The following is a 22,487-nucleotide window of genomic DNA, read 5'->3' as shown; positions in this document are numbered from 1 at the left end:
TACCTGCATATATACTCTCCTTGTTGCCCATTTAAGATAATATATATATTTAGTAGAATAAGGGAAATGTAAATTGACAGCCAAGGAAAAGAACCCAAAACTGAAGGCAAAGGAAAATAACAGCCAGGAAACGCATGTTGATAGTACAAACACAATCATGACTTATTCAAAGAAAAAATAAATGAAGCAATGACCCTGCACAAAATAGATATTACAGAAAAACCAACATCACCTAGCTTTGAAAAGGAGCGTAAACTTCCTAGCAGCGATTATTATTATTAACGTCTTTATTGGTCAAATTAAATACAATTTTGCCTAATCTAGTTCAGTTAGGTCTTATTAGAGTGAGTCTGATGTTCGTATTCACTGTCACATAGGACAGAGGATCATATACAAGACATTAGGTCTAGACTATAGGCTGCAGCAGATACATATCATGGTTACAATCAACTACATTAGACAGTATACACTGTTTCAATTTACGAGTTTGTAAATCCAACTTTCTATTGTGCACTGCCACACAAGGGCAGGGATGGATTCTTGAGAGATACAACTTCAAAATAAAATAAATAAAATTGTTCTTCATCTCTAAAATGGACAAGCAAATTTTGAATAAATTGTTAGGATGTCGTCCAGTACATCAGATTCAATGAAACAGTTATACAGTTTGTGGTACAATAGACCAGGAGGTCTAAATTCTTTTATAGTTTCACATTTAATAATATAATGTTCAAGTGAATGCCCTAAAGGTTTATCAAAGTTTACAAGCAAATAATTCTGGTAGTGGCTCAGCCTCACTAACCAGCTAGATGTGCATATAGCTATACCTGCAGAGAGAGAGAGAGAGAGAGAGAGAGAGAGAGAGAGAGCCTACACATTACCAAATGTATGGTAGAAATGGGTGGTGCATCAGGACTGTGGGTGGCCTGGGCTGCCATATAGTGGCAGGCAAGCATGTTGGAGCTAGAGTTGTTCATTCACTGCCAACCATCATGAGCACCGTTTTTCCTCATGTCTTTCTTTCAAGCAGTAGTTTATTTCACTTCTGCAATTTTCCTGTATTTTTTCCTTGTTTTTTGGATTGATCTCTCATTCCCATTCTTGCATCAACTTATTGAGCCCACCAGTTTCTGGTCCTGGTACAACCTGAACCCTTAGCAGTACCAGCGTTTAAGCTCCGGGGAGCCACTGAGCAGTTGACCTGAAAGTGAATTTTATTACTGTATATTCAACGCTTTATTTCTGTTCCTTTTTCTTCTATATCTTCCCAGTTTTCGTCTTCCGGGTGTGGCAATGGGACGTCCCCTCTTCTACTTGTCTTCTTCGGCAAGGGGTCAGGCCTTGGATGTCTGCTTCTTTGGGGGTGCAGTTCTCATCATTACCCATGGCATGTTCTCATCCTCCTGTGGCAGAGGTAAGCTCTTCTCTCTTTAGTGTGGCTGTGGTGATTCTTGTCTAAGAGAGAACCCAAGTGAGGCCTATTTCAGAAACAAGGCACTGAGTATAAATAAAACACTTCTTTCTGAGCTGGTCACTCAATCATTCCTTTGCCCTACCTTTTGTCTTTCCTTTGTCTCTTTTACCTTTCTGGGCATGTGGGATGAGAGTGAGATGCAATCACCTAGTCCTGCTGCATGGTAATAGGTGGCGGCAGTGGCCAGGTGAGCAACTTGTTATATTGGTTGCTTGGAATAGCAGAGTATTACTTAGTAACTGATTTGATTTCAGATTTCTTTTTGCAGTAATTAGAGGAGGATTTTTAAGTTGAGAGGAATGTTCATTCAGACAATCATTCAGGGCTGGATTTACATTTTCCCAGTGCCTCCTGTTTTTGCCTGGTGGGACATTTAGAAAAGATCCTCACTGTCAGGAGATGGAAGTCACACTGGCCTGGGCTAGATTTTGTAATGTCATGTGGCATGCAGGATATTGCGTCAGAAAGCAACCGAGTGATTAGCTAGAAAGATACATATAATTTGTGCTCGGTGCATTTTTCTGTGGTGGAGCCCCTACAGCTTCCCAGAGCTATCAGGCTAATATGAGATACATTAGACCAGGGCTTTCGTCAATGGAGTTCTGACTACCAGGAACCACGGTAGTTGGGGATGGTTGGGGGTTTACCTTATCTGCCATCGACTAGGGTTAGGCGCCCAGAAAGGAAGGTGTAACAAAACAGATCCCTCAAGGTAAGAATAATGCAAACGAAAGCCGAACAGAGAGGTAAAACTACCTCAATTCCCAAGGAAACAAGCAAACATCACACGACGTTGTTGCGTCGCTTGTTCGTGCATCTCCCCCCACCCCCCTCCCCCCTTGGGAGGGAGAAAGGGGAGCCCCAGACCCACCACGTCGGCTACCCAACCTCAGTTTGTTGGCTATAGCGATCTAGGGTAGACATCATCTCTGGCCTTGGTTTCCAAGCAGAGTTTATCTTTGTGGTGTCCTCTGCAGTGTAATTACCTAAGTGATGAAAAGAAAAGTGTCATTGTGTGTGGTGGCCAGGTGTTCTCAAGAGTACTGAGGCTGCATGTGCTTAGGGGCATCCTTCCCTAAGCGCCCTGTGAGTACTGTACTACCCTTGCGTGTTAGGGTTCTCTTCCCTGGTGCATTCGGGAAGCAATTCCATAGGGGTAGGGTTTTTGCTGCTCGGCACTTACCCCGCCCTTGGGGCCAGCTGGGGTTTCGTTGCCCATTTTGGCCTTGGGTAGGGATTGATATCGCGCTAGTTGGGGCGTCATGGTGTTGTGCAGCCTGGCTACCTACGCGGCAGCAGGTTCCTGTTTCCTCTGGGGACATTTGTAATTTTGTAGGGTTTTTCTTTTGTTTTTGTTTTCCTTGCCTGGTGGGGGGTCTGCCTGGTGTGGCTATAGGTCCACTTATATTATGTCGGTGGCCCTCTGCTAGGTCCCAGTGATTGTACACGATTGATCGTAGGTTTTTTTTATCTCCCCCCCCCCTCTTGTTAGCTTTGGGTTTTAACCGGTTAGCAACACCTTGCCCGGGCTTTCCATAGCAGTCACCCTACAGGCCCTGGAAAACCCTATAGGAGCTTGGTGGACCTGTAGATGCATCTTCCGAGTTCGGGCTCGCCTCATGCGAGTTTGAAGGTTTCCGTGTGCTCTTGTCTCAGGGTGACAGTCACCGTTTTTGCCTCTGTCATGCTGCCTGTTGGGTCAACGACACCTTTGACCCGAAGTCTTGCAAGTTATAGTCTCTGCATGTTCTCCAGTTACCCATTCTGATAACTTTGATTTGCGAGTACAGGTGGCATCCGCATTGCATGCTAGGCTAGGTTGCTGCAATGCGCTAGATTGGCTGTCCACCCAGTTGCCCCGACGCTACCTAATGTTTTGGTGAGACGTTCGCTTTTCTCCCCCCCCCACCCCCTCCATTCCTGGCTCCGAAATCGGGGTCGGGGCTGGGTTTAGTTGGTGATGAGACTCAGCATCTTCGTGGGCTGCCCCAATCGGGTTGGAGACGGAGGCATTCGAGCCAGCTCCTCCTGCCAAGGCTTCTGGGCTCTACCAGCAGCCCCCTTCTTTGCTGCCTTTCCTGTGGACTCTGCCTTTTCTTCAGGGCTTGGAGAACGGCTCTGCCCCAGGACCTCTATTGCTGGTTCCCGGGGCTGGGGGGGGGGGAGGAACCCACTAACAGTTCTAGGGGCTGCTGGCCCCTGCTTGGGCTTTGTGCCTTCTGGGCAGGGAGGGTTTTTTTTCGTCCCTCATCTCGTCTGCTTTAATTTCCCACATTTGCTGGCGTGATTTCGGCTCTCTTATGTCAGCCGTGTCTCCTTTTGTTTTGGTGGCCATTTTCTTTTCTGCAGGGTCGCTGCAGTTTGTTTGTTGACATGTGCCTGGGAGTGTGCGCTCGCATTTTGGGTGCGTTTTTTCACCTCCGTTAGGAGTTTTATTCTCCTGTTGCCATTTCTCTGTTGTGTTCTTTCTTCTAGGGCATTCTGCACTTCTTCTGTTCCTCTGGGAATGCTTTGGTGTTGGTTTTTCACCCAATTTTGTTTTTTCTGTCTATGGTTGGGTCTGGGCCCTCGGTTTTGGGCCTGGTGTCCTTGGCTGTTTGCTCTGCTTGCTCCCATGCCTATTATCCCTCATTTTTCTGTGGGGAGCCCCTATAGCTCCCTGGAGCTTATCGGGCTGATGTATGTTATATTAGACCAGGACATTAGCTAAGGAGTTCAGACCTACCAGGGACCAGAACCAGAACCTGGCCCCTTCAGAGAAGTTTCAGGGAGAAATGGCCCTGGAAAACCCCCTTGTGGTTGGGGTTTTCCTTATCTGCCATCAACTGGGGTTAGGCACCCAGAAAGGTAGGCATAACAAAACAAACCCCACATGGTAAAAGCTAAAACAGAAAACCGAACAGAGAGGTAGAAATTCCCTACAATCCCAAACAAACAAGCACACATCACACTTTACTGCCGCGCCGATCGTCTGCGCAGCCCTCCCCGCCGCGGACCTCACCGCACTAGCTGCCTAGCATCAGTTCGTAAGCTAATGTCAAAAGGGATAGACGCTTCTCTGGCCTCAATTTCCTAGGCGGTGTTTGCCTTTAGTGGCCTTCACTGCCGTGTGTTGTGTTGTGCGGTGGCCAGGTGTTCCTCATCAGTACCGAGGCTGCATGCGCTTAGGGGCTTCCTTCCCTTAGCACCCTGTGAGTACTGCCCCTGCGTGACAGGGTTATCTTCCCTGGGACGTTCGGGAGCGATTCTCGTAGAGGTTCTTGCTGCTCGGCATTTGCCTCACCCTTGGTGACAGCTGGGACTTGGGGCCCTTGTTTGGCCTTCGGTAGGGACTGGTATTGTGCTGGTTAGGGTGTCAAGGTGTTGCGCGACCTGCCACCTAAGTGGCAATCGGTTCTTGTTGCTTCTGAGGACGTTGTACTTTTGTGAGGTTTTTCTTTTTTAATTTTCATTTGCCTGGTGGGGGTCTGCCTAGTGTGGCTATAGTTCCACTGGTAGTGTTTGGTGGCCCTCTGCTAGGCCCACGTGATTGTACATGTCGCAGGGGTTTTCAGTGTTGTCCTCTACCCCCTTGTTAGCTTTGGGTTTTACCCGGTTAGCAACACCTTGCCCGGGCTTCCTGTAGCAGTCAGCCTACGGGCCCTGGAAACCCCTGTCTGGGCTCGGTGGACCATTGAATGTGTCTTGCGGGTTCCAACCCGTCTTGTGCGGGTTCGTTGGTTGCTGTGCCCTTGTCTCCAGGTGACAATCGCCACTTTACCTCCGTCATGTTGCCTGTTGGGTCACTGACACCTTTAACCGGAGTCTTGCAAGAGGTATTCTCTGCTTGTTCTCCAGTACTCTCCTGATGTTATTACCGTTCAGACTACAGGCGACATTCGTGTTGCAATCTAGGTTAGGTTGCTGCAACGCGCTAGGTTGGTTTCCCACTCGGAGGCCCCGAGGCTGCCCTGTTTTGGTTAGGTGCTGTTCACCCCTTTCCCTCCCTGTTCCCGGCTCCGGACCATCTGGGGGTTTCGGGGGCGGGGCGGGGTTTAGTTGGGGCCGAGACTCGGGCGGTTTCGGGGGTACGAAATCACTATTATACTCACTTATTTTTTTTCGAGTATAAAAAAATAAGTGAGTATAAATGGGGTTAAGTCAGAGTGGGAAAATGTAAGTGGAGTGCCTCAAGGCTCTGTCTTGGGACCTCTGTTATTCATTCATAATATATATATAAATGATTTAGATTCAGGTTTGAGCAGCAGTATTTGCAAATTTACAGATGATATAAAAATTGGGAGGGGAAATAAACACAGAAAAAGATTCTCTATCACTTCAAGACTATCTAAATACGGTTTTGAATGGATAAAAAAATTGGCAGATGCAGTTTAATGCTGACAAATGTAAGGTTTTAAGGCTAGGTAATGATGATGATATAGTTACAAGATACGAGCTAGATGGTGTTGAGATTGCGAAGTCGGATTGCGAAAGGGATCTGGGAGTTATGATTAGTAAGAATTTAAAACCCCAAAATCAATGCATAAATGTTCGTAGTAAGGCAAATAGGACACTGGGATTTATTAATCGAAGCGTTAATATAAGACACCTGGTGTTGTTCTTCAGCTATATCTTGGTCTGGTTAGGCCCCATTATGATTATGCAGTTCAGTTTTTGTCCCGTACTATATAATGGATATATATTCACTAGAACGCGTCCAGCGTAGGATGACAAAGTTAATCCTCCAAAATAGAAACCTGTCATATGAAGAAAGATCAACAAATCTTAAATTACATTCTCTGGAAAAGCGAAGAATTAAGGGTGCCATGATAGAGGTGTATAAGTGGATGAATGGGCATAACAAAGGTGAATATTAATAGGGTATTAAAAGTATCATTACAAGACAGAACACAACAATGGGTATAAATTGGATAAGTTTAGATTTAGGAAAGACCTGGGTAAATACTGGTTCAGTAACAGGGTTGTTGATTTGTGGAATCAATTACCACCATAACGTGGTGGAGGTGCGGTCCCTTGATTGTTTCATACATGGGTTGGACATATATATGAGTGGAATTGGGTGGTTATGAATAGGAGCTGCCTCATATGGGCCAATAAGCCTTCTGCAGTTACCTTTATTCTTGTGTTCTTATTGCTCCCTGTGCCTCTGAGGGGACCATGTCCCTAGCTAGTGGTCTCCATTAGTCATGACAACTCCATATGACTGAAGCCCCGAACTAATATTAGCTAATATCAGTCCAATAGCTCCAGGAAGCCTCCTGGGCTTTATCCAGAAAATGGGGTTTCAGTACATTCAACGCTGGTTTTTAATTTGCTTTCAGAGATGGATATGATGAACGGTGCACTATGAACAACTACTTTGGCATTGGTATCGATGCTAAGATCACACTAGATTTTCACAACAAAAGAGAAGAACATCCTGAAAAATGTCGCTCAAGAACCAAGAACTTCATGTGGTATGGTGTTCTAGCTTCCAAGGAATGGCTGTGTGTATGTATAGTATGTTTTTTTATATACAATGACTGAATATTTTGTTTAATTCATAGTTACATTTTTCACATTATATTACATTATATGCTTAGTTTAATGCTGGAATCTCACTCGAATGAACTATTTGGAAGCATAGTTCTTGCATAGAATAGAATAGCATGTCCAACCCATAGCATAGAATAGGAAGTATGTCCAACCCATATCGTGGGTTGGACATGTATATGAGTGGGATTAGGTGGTTATAAATAGGAGCTGCCTCGTATGGACCAATAGGCCTTCTGCAGTTACCTTGTTCTTATAGCTTAACTCTTTGCAGAGGTATTCGGCTGGTCTCCCATGCATGAATTCCCTGAACTATAATGCAATGTGCCCTAGAACACACAATATTCCACACATTATACAAGATGTATAATGACCCACAATACACAAGAAATAAAGATTCAGATTGAAAACTTATGTTCATTTTAACTGAAAAATAGAAAAATAGTCCTGGTTGTATTGTTTAGTTTCCCTAGTGGGTCATGAAGGAATGCTTAAAAATTCTCTGTGGTGCAGTGCTCTGTCACCTCTGTTTGATTATACAACCTGATGTCCAAAGACACAATTCTATCTTAATGTTCAGTATATTGGATTCCAATACTTTCTGCTGCATAATCTTGTAATGGTCTCATAATCCATGTTCAGTATAATCTTGAAAACATCCATGTGTAGCTTTTTAAGAATTGCATTTAAAATCTATATAAGTATGATTTCAAGACTATATATACAATCCATGTGAGGCAATTACTAAAGTATGTAAGAGCAACATGGAATCCACATCTCATAAGAACAGAAGAAGACTATTCTTCTATAAACAGGACTATTACAGTGCCAGAGCTGAGAACAAAGTAACAAGAAGAAAAGGAAACTTGATCTCACAACTCTTCAGGAGAGAAGTAGCAGAGAGAGAGAACATGGTCCCTACTTAAAGATGTGTAATGGTCCCTACTTATAAGATGCATAAGAATGTAAGAATAAATGGAACTGCTAAAGGCTTATTGGCCCATATGAGTCAGCCCCTATTTATATCTACCCAAACTCATTCATGTACAGTATGTTTAACCTATGTTTCAAACAATCCAGCATTCCAATGTCTATTATGTTACTCGTGAGAGATGATTAAACAAAGCGGACAAAAACGATTCTTTAAGTTGAGAGAAAATAGGACAAAATTACATCAGTTGAAGCTATAAATGAAACGTCTTGTAAATGTAAGGAAGTACTTGTACCTTGTATTGGTAGTCATCAAATGGAATGAACTGTGAGAATTGATCATGGAAGCCCCTTTAATCCAGAATTTCAAGAACTGATTTGACACAAAACTTGAAAGTCAAAAAGATTTAAAATGTGTAATTACCTAAGTAATTACCTAAGTGTAGTTACAGGATGAGAGCTACGCTCGTGGTGTCCCGTCTTCCCAGCACTCTTTGTCATATAACGCTTTGAAACTACTGACGGTCTTGGCCTCCACCACCTTCTCACTTAACTTGTTCCAACCGTCTACCACTCTATTTGCGAAGGTGAATTTTCTTATATTTCTTCGGCATCTGTGTTTAGCTAGTTTAAATCTATGACCTCTTGTTCTTGAAATTCCAGGTCTCAGGAAGTCTTCCCTGTCGATTTTATCAATTCCTGTTACTATTTTGTATGTAGTGATCATATCACCTCTTTTTCTTCTGTCTTCTAGTTTTGGCATATTTAATGCTTCTAACCTCTCCTCGTAGCTCTTGCCCTTCAGTTCTGGGAGCCACTTAGTAGCATGTCTTTGCACCTTTTCCAGTTTGTTGATGTGCTTCTTAAGATATGGGCACCACACAACAGCTGCATATTCTAGCTTTGGCCTAACAAAAGTCATGAACAATTTCTTTAGTATATCGCCATCCATGTATTTAAATGCAATTCTGAAGTTAGAAAGCATAGCATAGGCTCCTTGCACAATATTCTTTATGTGGTCCTCAGGTGATAGTTTTCTATCTAGAACCACTCCTAGATCTCTTTCTTTATCAGAATTCTTTAAAGATTTCTCACATAATATATAGGTTGTGTGGGGTCTATGTTCTCCTATTCCACATTCCATAACATGACATTTATTAACATTAAATTCCATTTGCCAAGTGGTGCTCCATATACAGTGGTACCTCGCATAACGATTGCCCCAAAAGACGAATATTTTGGGTAACGAACGGCCCGATCGGCGTCAAATTGTCCCGTATGACGAACGCTGGTTTGAGTAACGTCAACACCACATGGTGGGGTCACGCTGCTTCTTGCACATTCTTAGACGCCTCCGACGATGCACATAAATTATGTTGTTCTTGTTTAAAGATGCTAATGATGCTGGGATATAAAAGGGTGACTGCTGAGATGTTGCAAAGCATTGACGTTTTTGTAGGAAAAAATAAATGAAATGTCTGATATACAACAAATGTCAAAAAGGTTCGATCGGTGTTCGGCAGGTAGGCTGCTCCATTATAACAATCTTTCTTTGTTTCAAATGTGTTCCATTTGTTTTTTATTTGTCATTTACATCTCAATAATGGAGAAGCCTACCTTACATACACTGAATAAACCATTATGACATTTTCCTTTCTTCAAATGTGTTCAATATTTATTTTTCATTTGTCTTATAGCAAAAGGTTTGTTCGGTGGTCGGCAGGTAGGCTGCTCCATGTTTCTTACATACAAAAAACGTAAATAATAAAAAAAAATGAAGAATTTTGAAAATCAGTACAAATGTCAAAAAGGTTCGTTCGGTGGTCTACAGGTCGGCTGCTCCATGTTTCTTAAAAAAAAAAAAAAAAAACGAAAAATAAAAGAACTGTTGAAACAATTTGAAAAATGGACAAATGTCATAAAGGTTCGTTCAGTGTTTGTCGGGTAGGCTGCTCCATTATTGAGACGTAAGTGACAAATACAAAACAAATGGAACACATTTGAAACAAAGAAAGATTGTCATCATGGAGCAGCCTACCCAACAAGTAGGCTGTTGAGAGTAACGCCTGTCCACAAATGTGGTGACCCCACAGATGTTAACAACTACAGACCTATATCAATCCTGCCAAACTTGTCAAAAATTTTTCAAAAACTTATATACAAGCAGCTTTACTCATATCTAGCCAAACTCAATATACTTAGCCCTTGCCAATATGGCTTCAGACCCAAAAAAAGCACTAACGATGCACTTATTAGTATGCTTAACTCGATTCATACAGCTCTTGATAAAAAGGAGTTCCCTGTTGGGTTATTTGTGGACCTGCGTAAAGCTTTTGATACTGTCAACCACCATAACCTTCTTCTTAAATTACATCATTATGGAGTCAGAGGACACTCCCTACAATACCTCGAGTCCTACCTTACTGACAGGCTCCAATATGTTTCTGTGAATAATACAATTTCTCCCACCCTACCCATCAACATTGGTGTTCCTCAGGGCAGCATACTTGGCCCTCTCCTCTTTCTCATCTACATTAATGACCTTCCAAATGCCTCCCAACACCTCAAACCAATTCTATTTGCTGACGACACAACCTTCATTTACTCCAGTCCTGACCCTCTTGCTCTAAATGCCACAGTAAATACTGAGCTAAATAAAGTCCATCTTTGGCTAACTGCCAACAAACTCACCCTTAACATTGACAAAACCTTCTATATTCTGTTTGGCAATAAATCCTCTAGTCTTATAAATCTCAAAATAAACAATACCCAAATTTGTAACAAATTAGATGGCAAATTCCTTGGCATTCTCATTGACCACAAGCTGAATTTCCAGGGACACATTCTAAATATATCAAAAAAAGTTTCAAAAACTGTGGGCATTCTTTCTAAGATCAGATATTATGTACCACGCCCTGCCCTGGTGACTCTCTATTACTCCCTTATCTATCCTTATCTCAACTATGGTATTTGTGCTTGGGGTTCTACTACCCAAAATCACTTACGTCCTCTAATTACCCAACACAAAGCAGCTATTAGAACAATATCCAACTCTGGCCCCAGACATCACTCGGTACCCCTACTCAAATCTCTTAATATGTTAGATATTAAGTCACTGCACATTCTCTCATGTGTATTATACATATATAAAACGCTGAACTATAATGCCAGTCCTGATCTTAAAAGCTTCATAGAAGGTTGTAACAGAACCCATGAGCACCACACCAGAAATAAATACAGTTTTGATATTCCTAGAGTACGTCTTAATCAAACTAGAAATGCTCTGCAAATCAAGGGGCCCAGAATGTGGAATGACCTTCCCAACCATGTTAAAGACTGTACCTCTCTCAACCAGTTTAAGATAAAAACTAAACACTACCTAATAAATTCCCTGTAATCTACCTCACTCCTCTATTGTCAACCCATGTCTGTTATTTTTTTTTTTTTTTTTTTTAATCAACACTGTTTGTCAACCTATTGTATTTGTGCTGCTTTTTCAGTCATGTTCCCCCTTTTTTTTTATCTTTATTTGTATTTGTTCTCAACATCTTTTATTCTTTATGCTCAATTAGTATTAAGTTCTAGATATTAATGTTTTTCTTACCCGAAACGCATTGCGTAATAGTGGCTTTAGGCATTGTATGTACTAGCTCTATCTATATATCAATCCATTAATGTAACATCACTTGTATGTATATACCTTACCTGAATAAACATCTGAATCTGAATCTGAATCTGAACAAACACTGAACGAACCTTTTGCTATAACGAATATGAAAGACAAGGGCTGCTGGCTGGGTTAGTACTGCGTGAGCAACCATTTGTGGCACACGTGCCTCTGGCTCTCAAACACCTGTCCCACACGGTGTTGAAAGACTGTGCTCAGTCAGTGCAATTCAGACCCTATTGTTTGAAGAACATAAGGGTCATAACATTGGTGAAGCTAGGCGCAATAAGGGCTTAACACAACGGTCGGATGCCAGTGATACAGCACCTATGAGGATGATACAGCGAGCGTATCCAGGTGTAGCTCTGAGCCCCACCCTTGCCATCTCTAATGTATATAGATGATACATAGATGAATCGTTTTCTGCGTTCAGTGATGATGCATCTGATACAAGTAGCATAAATGAAGTGTTAGCAGCTTCCATGGTGGTGGTGTTCATTGATATTTTCAAGAATACCTGAATCTCTTCCTGACTGATGGACACTCTTTGAGGCTAGCTGAATCTCTTCCTGACTGATGGACACTCTTTGAGGCTAGCTGAATCTCTTCCTGACTGATGGACACTCTTTGAGGCTAGCTGAATCTCTTCCTGTGTGGGACCTTACATAGCGATCTTTTCAAGACTACCTTACAAATTGAGTTTTTCCTATAATCGTTTCAATACTACTTTATGCTTTACAAGCTTGGCTACATACCACCTACAAGTACTAAAGCCAAGGGTGCACGCGAGTGCGTTATTTGCAAGCACACAAAACGATGAAGCAGGAAACGAAAATCTATCTGTAGCTGGTGTAAGGAGAGCAAAGCCGCGCTGTGTACCATGGACTACTTCGTTGACTATTACACACCTCCAAAGTACTGAGTGTGTAATACAGTGTGTTACTGTGTAAATAGTGTGTGAAACTGTACATATTGTAATTTTAGTGAATTTTTACCACGTAATATTGTGACAATAAACATTTATTGTGGACACATTACTGACACATGTATCACAGTTTCATGGAAAATTATGAACATTCTACTGTATACATATTGTAAAGGTCACAAATATGCATCATATACTATAAAAGAAACAAATAAAACCGCATTGGAAATGCATAGAAAAAATATTTGAAAATATATTTGTGGCAACACGCGGTGCTTGAATGGCCTGCGCGACCATGTCCGGGAGCTTCACACACGGGCGACCAGCCCCTGATGACGTCACAGCGCACCTTATCCACGCCCTCACAACCAAAGTAAGTGGAATTTGGTAATTATTTTTACATAGACATGTTCAGGGACGGTAATTTATCATTTTACAAAGAAAAATTATATTTTGGGGAACATTTGATGTCATGCACACTGGGGATATTTCACAATAAACACAGTGCATCACACTGGTTACATGGGGGACACTCGTTTTGTATGACGTCCGTTTCACATGACGAACATGGAATGGATTAAATTCGTTATGCGAGGTACCACTGTACTTATTTTGTCCAGGTCTTCTTGAAGGGCATGACAGTCATCTAAATTCCTTATCCTTCCTATTATCTTAGCATCATCAGCAAACATGTTCATATAATTCTGTATACCAACTGGTAGATCATTTATGTACACAATAAACATCACTGGTGCAAGAACTGAACCCTGTGGTACTCCACTTGTGACATTTCTCCATTCCGATACATTGCCTCTGATTACTGCCCTCATTTTTCTATCAGTCAGAAAATTTTTCATCCATGATAGAAGCTTACCTGTCACCCCTCCAATATTTTCCAGTTTCCAGAACAACCTCTTATGTGGAACTCTGTCGAAAGCCTTTTTTAGGTCCAGATAGATGCAGTCAACCCAACCATCTCTTTCCTGTAATATCTCTGTGGCTCGATCATAGAAACTGAGTAAATTCGATACACAGGATCTTCCAGATCGAAAACCATACTGTCTGTCTGATATTATATCATTTCTCTCTAGGTGTTCTACCCATTTAGTTTTGATTAGTTTTTCCAATACTTTCACTATTACACTTGTCAATGATACAGGTCTATAATTGAGGGGGTCTTCCCTGCTGCCACTTTTGTAGATTGGAACTATGTTAGCCTGTTTCCACCCGTCTGCTACGATTCCTGTACACAGGGATGCCTGAAAGATCAGGTGAAGTGGAATGCTGAGCTCAGATGCACATTCTCTCAGAACCCATGGTGAAACGCCATCTGGGCCAGCTGCTTTGTTCTTACCGAGCTCCTTGAGCATTTTTTCCACTTCGTCTCTAGACACCTCTATGTGTTCTATGTTGTTCTCTGGAATTCTTATTGTATCTGGTTCCCTAAAGATTTCATTTTGTACAAACACACTTTGGAACTTTTCGTTTAGTGTTTCACACATTTCCTTTTCATCTTCCGTGAATCTATTTCCCATTTTCAACCTCTGAATATTATCCTTTACCTGCAATTTGTTGTTTATGAATTTATAGAATAGACCTGGTTCTGTTTTACATTTGTCCGCAATCCCTTTTTCAAAATTTCTTTCTGCCTCTCTCCTCACTGCTGTGTAGTTGTTTCTCGCATCTTTGTATCGCTGGTATGTTTGGGGGTTCGACCTCTTCCTGTATTGATTCCATTTTTGTGTCTTTCGGTCTCTAGCCCTCTCGCAATTTCTATTGAACCAATCCTGTTTCCTAGTTCTGCATCTCTGTTTTGGTATAAATTTTTTTGTGCCTTTATCATATATTTCACAAAACTTGCCATACATCTCATTCACTTCCTTGCCTAGCATCAAGTCTGTCCAATTATACTCACTAAAAAAATTTCTAAGGTCACCATAATGTCCTCTCCTGAAGTCTGGTTTTTCAACTGCTTCAACCTCCTTATTTTCTTCCAGCTTATAATGCATTGCATACTTTATTCCCAAAAAGACATGGTCACTTTTACCCAAGGGAGGAAGGTACTGAATGTCAAATATCTCTTCCTCCTTCCTGGTAAATATCAAATCTAGCATGGAGGGAACGTCCCCTTCCCTCATCCTCGTAGCTTGTTTAACATGTTGATACAAGAATGTTTCCAGGATGAGGTCTACAAATTTACAGGTCCAAAAATCTTCTGTTTTAGCTTCATATGCTTCCCAGTCTATGGATTTCAAGTTGAAGTCACCGACTATCAACAGTCGTGATCTATCGTTATCCGCTCCCGCTATAATCTCTCTCATTATTGTTATAAGACCTTCACGTTTACTATCTAGCTCCTCCTTTGACCATGTGCTGCTTGGCGGTGGACTATATGCATTTATCATCATTAGTTTATCATCCTCATAGCAGATCTCTAGTGCTATTATGTCAACTTCTTGTGGATTGGCAGTCATTATTTCCTTCACCTTTAGGTGTTCTTTTACCAGCACAGCAACGCCACCGCCTTTCCTAATTTTTCTGTCCCGTCTCCAAATTGAGTAGCCCCTTGGGAATATGACCTCATTTAAAATTACATCTTCAAGTTTTGTCTCCGTGAGTGCAACAATGTCTGGTGTCTGCAGCTGTATTACATCACTTAACTCCAGTATCTTCGATCTCACTCCATCTATGTTGGTGTATGCAATCTTCAGGAACTTGTTCCCCCTCTCCTTATTCTTCACTCCCCCTCTCTCTATTGATTTTGTTGGTTTGCCTTTATGTACCACTTTACTGGTTTGCCTACCCCTATCACTTTGTAGAAAAAAGAATTTATTTCTTCTTCATTCCTGCTCTCATTTAAATGTTTTGCCTCGGCGAGGTTCAGTTTCAGCTTCTCTCTGTCTTCTTTTGAAAGATCTCGTCTTAACGACCACCCTTTCCCATCCTCATCCCTTTGCAATTTTCTAGCATTCCTTAGTACTTCTTCCATCTGTTTGGCACCGTTTAGGGTGATCCTCAAAGGTCGATCTTTCCCTTTTACGTACCTGCCTATTCTCCTGTAGTCGCACACATTCTCTCTGTTTGTAAGACCTTCCACGAGGCCAACAATTTTATCTACTACTTTAGCTTCTTCTACAGCTCTTTCTGACCTAGATGTTATCGCCTTTTCTTTGCAGCCAAAAATGATCAGGGACTTACTCCGATCAACTGTGTTTTGCACCAACTTCGGGTTAGATGCCAATTCTTTCCTCACTTCTAGCCTAATGTTTGTTTTATCTTGGTTGCTGCAGTGTTTGACTTCCTTTACTGCTTCTTCTATTTTTTCCTTCTCCTTGGCCACTTGGTGTGGAAGGTATAATAAGCTAGGATGCAGAGCTTAAAGAGCTAGATCTCATTCTCCAGTGATAATTAACCCTTAACATGCTAGGGGTATAATATCCTGTCTTCCCCACAGGCGCATGTAATTTTGAAAAAAAAAATTATTTTTTCTTCCTAACCTGTTAATTTGTGTTCACTGATCATGGGAAAAATAATAAAAAAATCGTAAGTGGCATATATTGCCCGCTATAGGGCGGGGAAGTTTGGCAAAAAATAGGCGCTGACTCGGCATGCGTCCCAGGCGGTCTGTTGCTCGCCAGCTGTCAGGCCGGAGTTGCCACAAAGAGATAATTACCGAATTATTTCAATGTCTCTGATTGATTTTTCATAGTTTTTTTGCTGTAATATTATTCAATAGTGTGTAGTTTGATATATTTATATAATAAAATGAGTGAATCATTGCTGTACTCAAAAATATGGTGTGCATATTGTTGATTCAATTATAAATAAATAAATAAATATAAATAAATAAATATAAATATGTTTATTCAGGTAAGGTACATACATACATACAAGTGATGTTACATTAATGGATTGATATATAGATAGAGCTAGTACATACAATGCCTAAAGCCACTATTACGCAATGCGTTTCGTGCAAGAAAAACATTAATATCTAGAACTTAATACTAATTGAGCATAAAGAATAAAAAGTGTTGAGAACAAATACAAATAAAGATAAAAAAAAAAAAGGGGGAACATGACTGAAAAAGCAGCACAAATACAATAGGTTAACAAACAGTGGTGATTAAACAAAAAAAAAAAAAAAAATTTACAGACATGGGTTGACAATAGAGGAGTGAGGTAGGTTACAGGGAATTTATTACGTAGTGTTTAGTTTTTATCTTAAACTGGTTGAGAGAGGTACAGTTTTGTTATATGTTATTTAGGTGCAATTATGTTCATCAATCAGTGAACAAATACTTTGTCGGTAATTACACTATAAGCACAGGTTATATATAAGTATCTGCATGTTTTGTTCACTATAACGAACCACTAAGTAGCTATTATGAGTAAAAAAGTAACAAGGAGTGACCGCCGTGTACCAGCCAGTCACTCACGCCCTCCCTCAAGTCATCTGACTCACCCACATTCTCCACCCACAATACTGTTTTTGCTATAATTCACTATATACAGACGTTATATATAAGTATCTACATTCGTGTTCACTATAACAAACCACTAAGTTGGCATGCTGAGTGGCAGTGCCAGTGGCAGCCCGCCACTGGCTGCCACTCCCTCCCTCCCTCACCTCACCTGACTTGCCACCATTCTCCACCCACCATACTGTTTTTGCTTTTATATACAGATGTTATATATAAGTATTTACATGTTTTGTTCACCATAACTGTACATCTAAGCTTGTATGGTGAGTAAAGGCACAAAGACGTAGGACCTCACACAGTCAGCTGATGGCTCCCGCCCTCAAGGCCAGACGCACTAATAATTCTCCTCCAACAATACTGTGTGGTGTTATTACGCTATATACACACATTATATATAAATATCTACCTGTTTTATACACCATACTTGTACAAGTAAACTGGTATGGTGCCCAAAGACCATCGTGGTAACCAGTAAACAACACCGTCGTCTGCACGGTGGCGTCATGCAGACGACCGGTCCGTCTAATTACCACAAGCTACACAAGCTTCAGAAAGCTTCCTGGCAATACGTTAGTAATGAATAAATATGATATATTTACTCATTATAATGTTGGTGCTGAATGTGCAACACGAAAAAACACAATTTTAATCTGAAAAAGTATCTTTTTATAAAGAAATTAGGCGAAAATAAAAAGCTGGTGACGCCAAATCAAGTCGACGATCCAAGCGTCAATTAAGTTAGGTTAGGTTTGGTTTAGTTAAGTTAGGTTAGGTTAGGTTAGGTTAGGTTAGGTCAGCCTAACCTAACATATCATATTTATTCATTACTAACGTATTGCCAGGAAGCTTTCTGAAGCTTTCTGAAGCTTGTGGTAGCTTGTGGTAATTAGACGGACCCCAGACGACGCCACCGCCCTCACCAAAATGGCGGCTCCCAACCTTCTCTTGCTGTTTATACCCTCTATACACACGTTATATATAAGTATCTACACTTGTGTTCACTAAGTGTGTTATCTACACTTGCGAACCACTAAGCTGGTATGGTGAGTGCAGTCAATAAAAGGTGGCCACACACAGTCAGAAGACATCGCCACCACCCTCCCTCCCACAGCATTACTCCTCCCTCCATGGCGCACAGCGCTAAATATCACCACAATCCTGCTATTATCAGAACCCTGGTCAGTTTTATCAGTCAGGGGTCTTCTGTAATAATATCATCGCTACATAATAGCATGAACAAGTATATTTTGGCATTTTCAGGGGGTCCGTCTAATTACCACAAGCTACCACAAGCTACACAAGCTTCAGAAAGCTTCCTGGCAATACGTTAGTAATGAATAAATATGATATGTTAGGTTAGGCTGACCTAACCTAACCTAACCTAACCTAACCTATCCTAACCTATCCTAACCTAACCTAACCTAACCGACGCTTGGATCGTCGACTTGATTTGGCGTCACCAGCTTTTTATTTTCGCCTAATTTCTTTATAAAAAGATACTTTTTCAGATTAAAATTATGTTTTTTCGTGTTGTACATTCAGCACCAACATTATAATGAGTAAATATATAATATTTATTCATTACTAACGTATTGCCAGGAAGCTTTCTGAAGCTTGTGTAGCTTGTGGTAATTAGACGGACCGTTTTCAGGTGATGCTGTAGTCACAAGCTGAACAGCAGTGCTGTTAGCTCATGCTGCGTGCGTCAGGCTTGGTTGCTCACTCAATACTGAGGCCAATAACACCCAGGAGTTTGGCCCACGATTTTTTTTAAAAATGGCGTCTGTTTACAAGAGCCCTGATGAAGGTGTGGTGAACCCCGTGTATCCGCGGGCCGTTTAAATCTTGCGTAGTACTCCAACACGTCATATGACGTGATGCGTAGTTGACTGGAACAACTTCCAACACGTCATATGACGTGAAGCGCACTTTAAGGGTTAATTGGTAAACACAATTTACTGTAGAATACAGGCAGTCTTCAATTTGTGTGAGGTTACATACTGGTAAATCCATATAAAGCAAAAGCTACACACACACACACACTTAAAAGTAACCTATAAGGAAAAGTAGTTATGCCCCAGAGACATCCTAAAGTTTACAATTTTCCCATCTCATGAAATTTTCACAAATTTCTCACAATTTTCCCATAATAAAAAACCAATGTGACTATTAATATTTAATTCTTCTCTCACTGTCCTGCAATAACTACATTACCTAATGAAATCCAGAAAGTTTTGGATGTGCAATGAGGCAAGAATAAAATCCTATAAGTTTGTAATTCTTTGCTGGTGTGACACCTATCATGACCATGCAGGGACACGTGAAATATTTCGTGTAGCACTAATACCAATATGTTTTTGTGACTAACTACATGATCATGCTCTTTGGGAACAATAGGTCATATCTTAGGGAACAAATGAATGATAACCTGAAAAGTATGCCTTTCTTCTAACTCAAAATCTTATTTTTACTGGTGTTTAGAAAACCTACAAGAACCTGGATCAGCGTGTGCAGCTGGAATGTGATGGAGAAAGGATTCCTTTACCATCACTGCAAGGCATTGTTGTGCTTAATATTCCTAGGTGAGTAAATACAGCATGTTTCTTTATTCCTGTTTCTGTCAATGATCATCTCCAAACACTGTAGTCACAGTTTATATGTAAGTGTATATGCCAAGAAATTGTTTAAGATTGAAATCAAGATAGAAAAATCCTCAGGAACAATGAGGAGACCTTTGACAAGCTGCTGGCTTCCTGTACCTGTCAAGGCCACTTGACAGACACTGGCTCTCAGGTAAATTCAGGTAAATATTCTTCTCATTTCTTGTACAGTTCTCTATTCTCATTTCTGGCCTTGACCACTTGCCTAAATATATTCATCCTCAATAACTTTTTCTGGGAGGGATCTTAAAGTGGCCGGCTGGTGCTTGCTTGGCAAACTCTACCCATTTCCATCCATATCAGGCCCTTGTGAGTCATATATATAAATCCACTGGGGGGACTAGAGGCCTTATCTAAAGAGGAGCAGGGTATTGTAGATCTCCCAAAGAACAAGGTCTTAAAAAACTGGGAGAAACGAAATAGATGACAGCAAGATAAACAAAGCATAGTAAACAAGACAGAGAAAGCCAAGATTCATGACCCACTTGGTGGTGATTGCCCACGTGTAATTACCTAAATGTAGTTACAGGATTAGAGCTATGCTCTTGGTGTCCCATCTTCCCAGTATTCTGTCATATGATGCTTTGAAACTACAGTACTGATGGTTTTGGCATCCACTACCTCTTCACTTAACTTGTTCCAGCCATCTACCACTCTCTTTTCAAATGAGAACTTTCACATTTTTGGGGGCAGCTCTGTTTCCTTAGCTTGAGTCTATGACCTCTTGTTTTTGAAGATGTAGGTTTCAGGAATTATTCTTGAATTAAATTCCTTTTACTATTTTGTACGTAGAGATCATATCAGCTCTTTTCTTCTATCTTCTAGCTTTGGTATATTTACATCTCTAGTCTCTCCTGGTAGCTCTTGTTTTTTTCATTTCCAGAAGCCATTTAGTTGCATGTCTTTGCACCTTTTCCAGTTTATTGATGAGTTTCTGGGGGGGAGCCCCGTCGGCTCCCCGGAGCTATCCAGGCTGAATGGATATGTATAACTTTCTGGCATCAGTCAAAGTGCTTGGAGTTATTGCCTACCAGGGACCACAAGCCAGAACCTGGCCCCCTCAGAGAGGCACGAGGAGCAATGACCTATAGAAACCCCCTTGTGGTTGGGAGCATTCTATATTTGTCATCGACTGGGATAGGCACCCAGAACAGTAGGCATCCCAAAACAAACCCCCTATTCTGGTGAAAATATTGCTACCGAAAGCTGAATGAGTGGACAGAACTCCCCAAACAAAATTATCAAACTAGCATCACGTCGCCACGCCGCCATCTGCTCAACCTCCCCCTCCCTGGGATGGGGGAAGGGGGAGCCCCAAACCCTCTGTGCCAGAGGAGGGTTTGGGGCTCTCCTTCGCAATGCAACTCAATGACTCCCCAACGCTGCGCAACTCCCCCCCCTTCCCCTGGGGGGAGTTGCACAGACAGCGGCGCGGCGACATGATGACGTCATGCTTGTTTGATAATTTTGTTTGGGGAGTTCTGTCCACTTGTTCGGCTTTCGGTAGCAATATTTTCAACAGAATAGGGGTTTGGGGCCTAGAATGCTCCCAACCACAAGGGGGGTTTCTATAGGCCATTGCTCCTCATGCCTCTGAGGGGGCCATTTGGTTCCCTCTCAGGTTCAGACTTGGCTGGGTCTTGTGTGGGACAGAGAGAGCCAGGTTTCGGTGCTGGTCCCCGGTAGGCCCTAGAACTCCATCAATTGATTGTTGCCATGATCTAATACATACACATCAACACAGTATAGCTCTGGGGAGCCTCCGGGTCTCACCCAGAAAATGGCATTTCATTACATTCTACACTGGTTTTGTGTCTTTTGTTCTCTGGCCCCTCTTTCAATTTCTGTTGAACCAATCCCATTTTCTAGTTCTGCATCTGTATTGTGATATATATTTTGTTGTGCCTTGTGGTTGTGAGAGTACATAACATTGGTGTTTGAGCATTACATTCTTGCGAAGCCATTAACATGTATAGCATTTTGGTCAGATCCTTAATGTAAATATAAAAGTAAAAGTGTTAATAGGTATATTGTAGTAGAATTTGAGTTCAACATAATAACTACAATATAAATTTATTTTATTGATTAGTCTTGTGAAGGTGCAAGTCTTGAGTACTAAAACTGGGTGAGTGGGTAGCACAAAATACAGTGAGAGTTTAAAGCACAAGGTAGGAAACTATTATTTTATGCCTATTATTTGTATGTCTAATTAGGCCTATTGGTTCTGTTGAATAAATGCTTACCATAAGCGTATGGAACTATTTTACCTATTGCTGCTGTTGAACAGGAGCATGCCATAACAATGATTACATTATTTACATTCCATCTGACTTTATGTAACTAAGTCTACAGTTGTATTATAATATTTCTTATGCATGTGCAATTTAGCAAATTAATTGAACATAATATTTACTTTCAGTTTCATGGGAGGCACCAATTTTTGGGGAGGGACAAAAGAGGACGACTGTTTCTTGGCCCCGAGCTTTGATGACCGAATTCTTGAGGTGGTGGCTGTGTTTGGCTCAGCACAGATGGCTGCTTCTCGCATCATAAATTTACAACATCATCGAATAGCTCAGTGCTCTAGCATAAAGATCACAATCCTTGGTGAAGCAGGTAATGTTAACCCTTAGACAGCTGCTGGTCAATGGTTATACCCATCTATGCACAACCCCCCCTACCTCCCAATTTTTTATTATAAAAGTATTAATTTCTATGCGGAATATAAGAAAAACATGAAAGTAAACCCAACCTAGCCAAACAGAAGGCAGGAAGCAGTTCTGAACCACCAGAACGTGGGTCTGGTGGTTCAGGA

General features: G+C 41.3%; 1 protein-coding gene across 5 annotated transcripts in view; it reads left to right on the top strand.

Annotated features, from left to right (window-relative positions):
• LOC123774185 (diacylglycerol kinase delta) overlaps positions 1-22,487 on the top strand; it is a 252,562-nt gene that overhangs the window by 212,587 nt on the left and 17,488 nt on the right. For all 5 annotated transcript variants that reach the window (XM_045768342.2, XM_045768335.2, XM_045768355.2 and 2 more), the window contains 3 exons: positions 6,796-6,964; positions 19,494-19,594; positions 22,092-22,288. In XM_045768342.2, the coding sequence (XP_045624298.2) occupies positions 6,796-6,964; positions 19,494-19,594; positions 22,092-22,288 (467 nt within the window). The remainder of the gene's footprint in view (positions 1-6,795; positions 6,965-19,493; positions 19,595-22,091; positions 22,289-22,487) is intronic.

Source organism: Procambarus clarkii, chromosome 10, assembly GCF_040958095.1.
Source record: "Procambarus clarkii isolate CNS0578487 chromosome 10, FALCON_Pclarkii_2.0, whole genome shotgun sequence".
Classification (NCBI taxonomy): domain Eukaryota; kingdom Metazoa; phylum Arthropoda; class Malacostraca; order Decapoda; family Cambaridae; genus Procambarus; species Procambarus clarkii.
The sequence above is the reverse complement of the archived record's forward strand: the minus strand, read 5'-3'. Positions and strand labels throughout refer to the sequence as shown.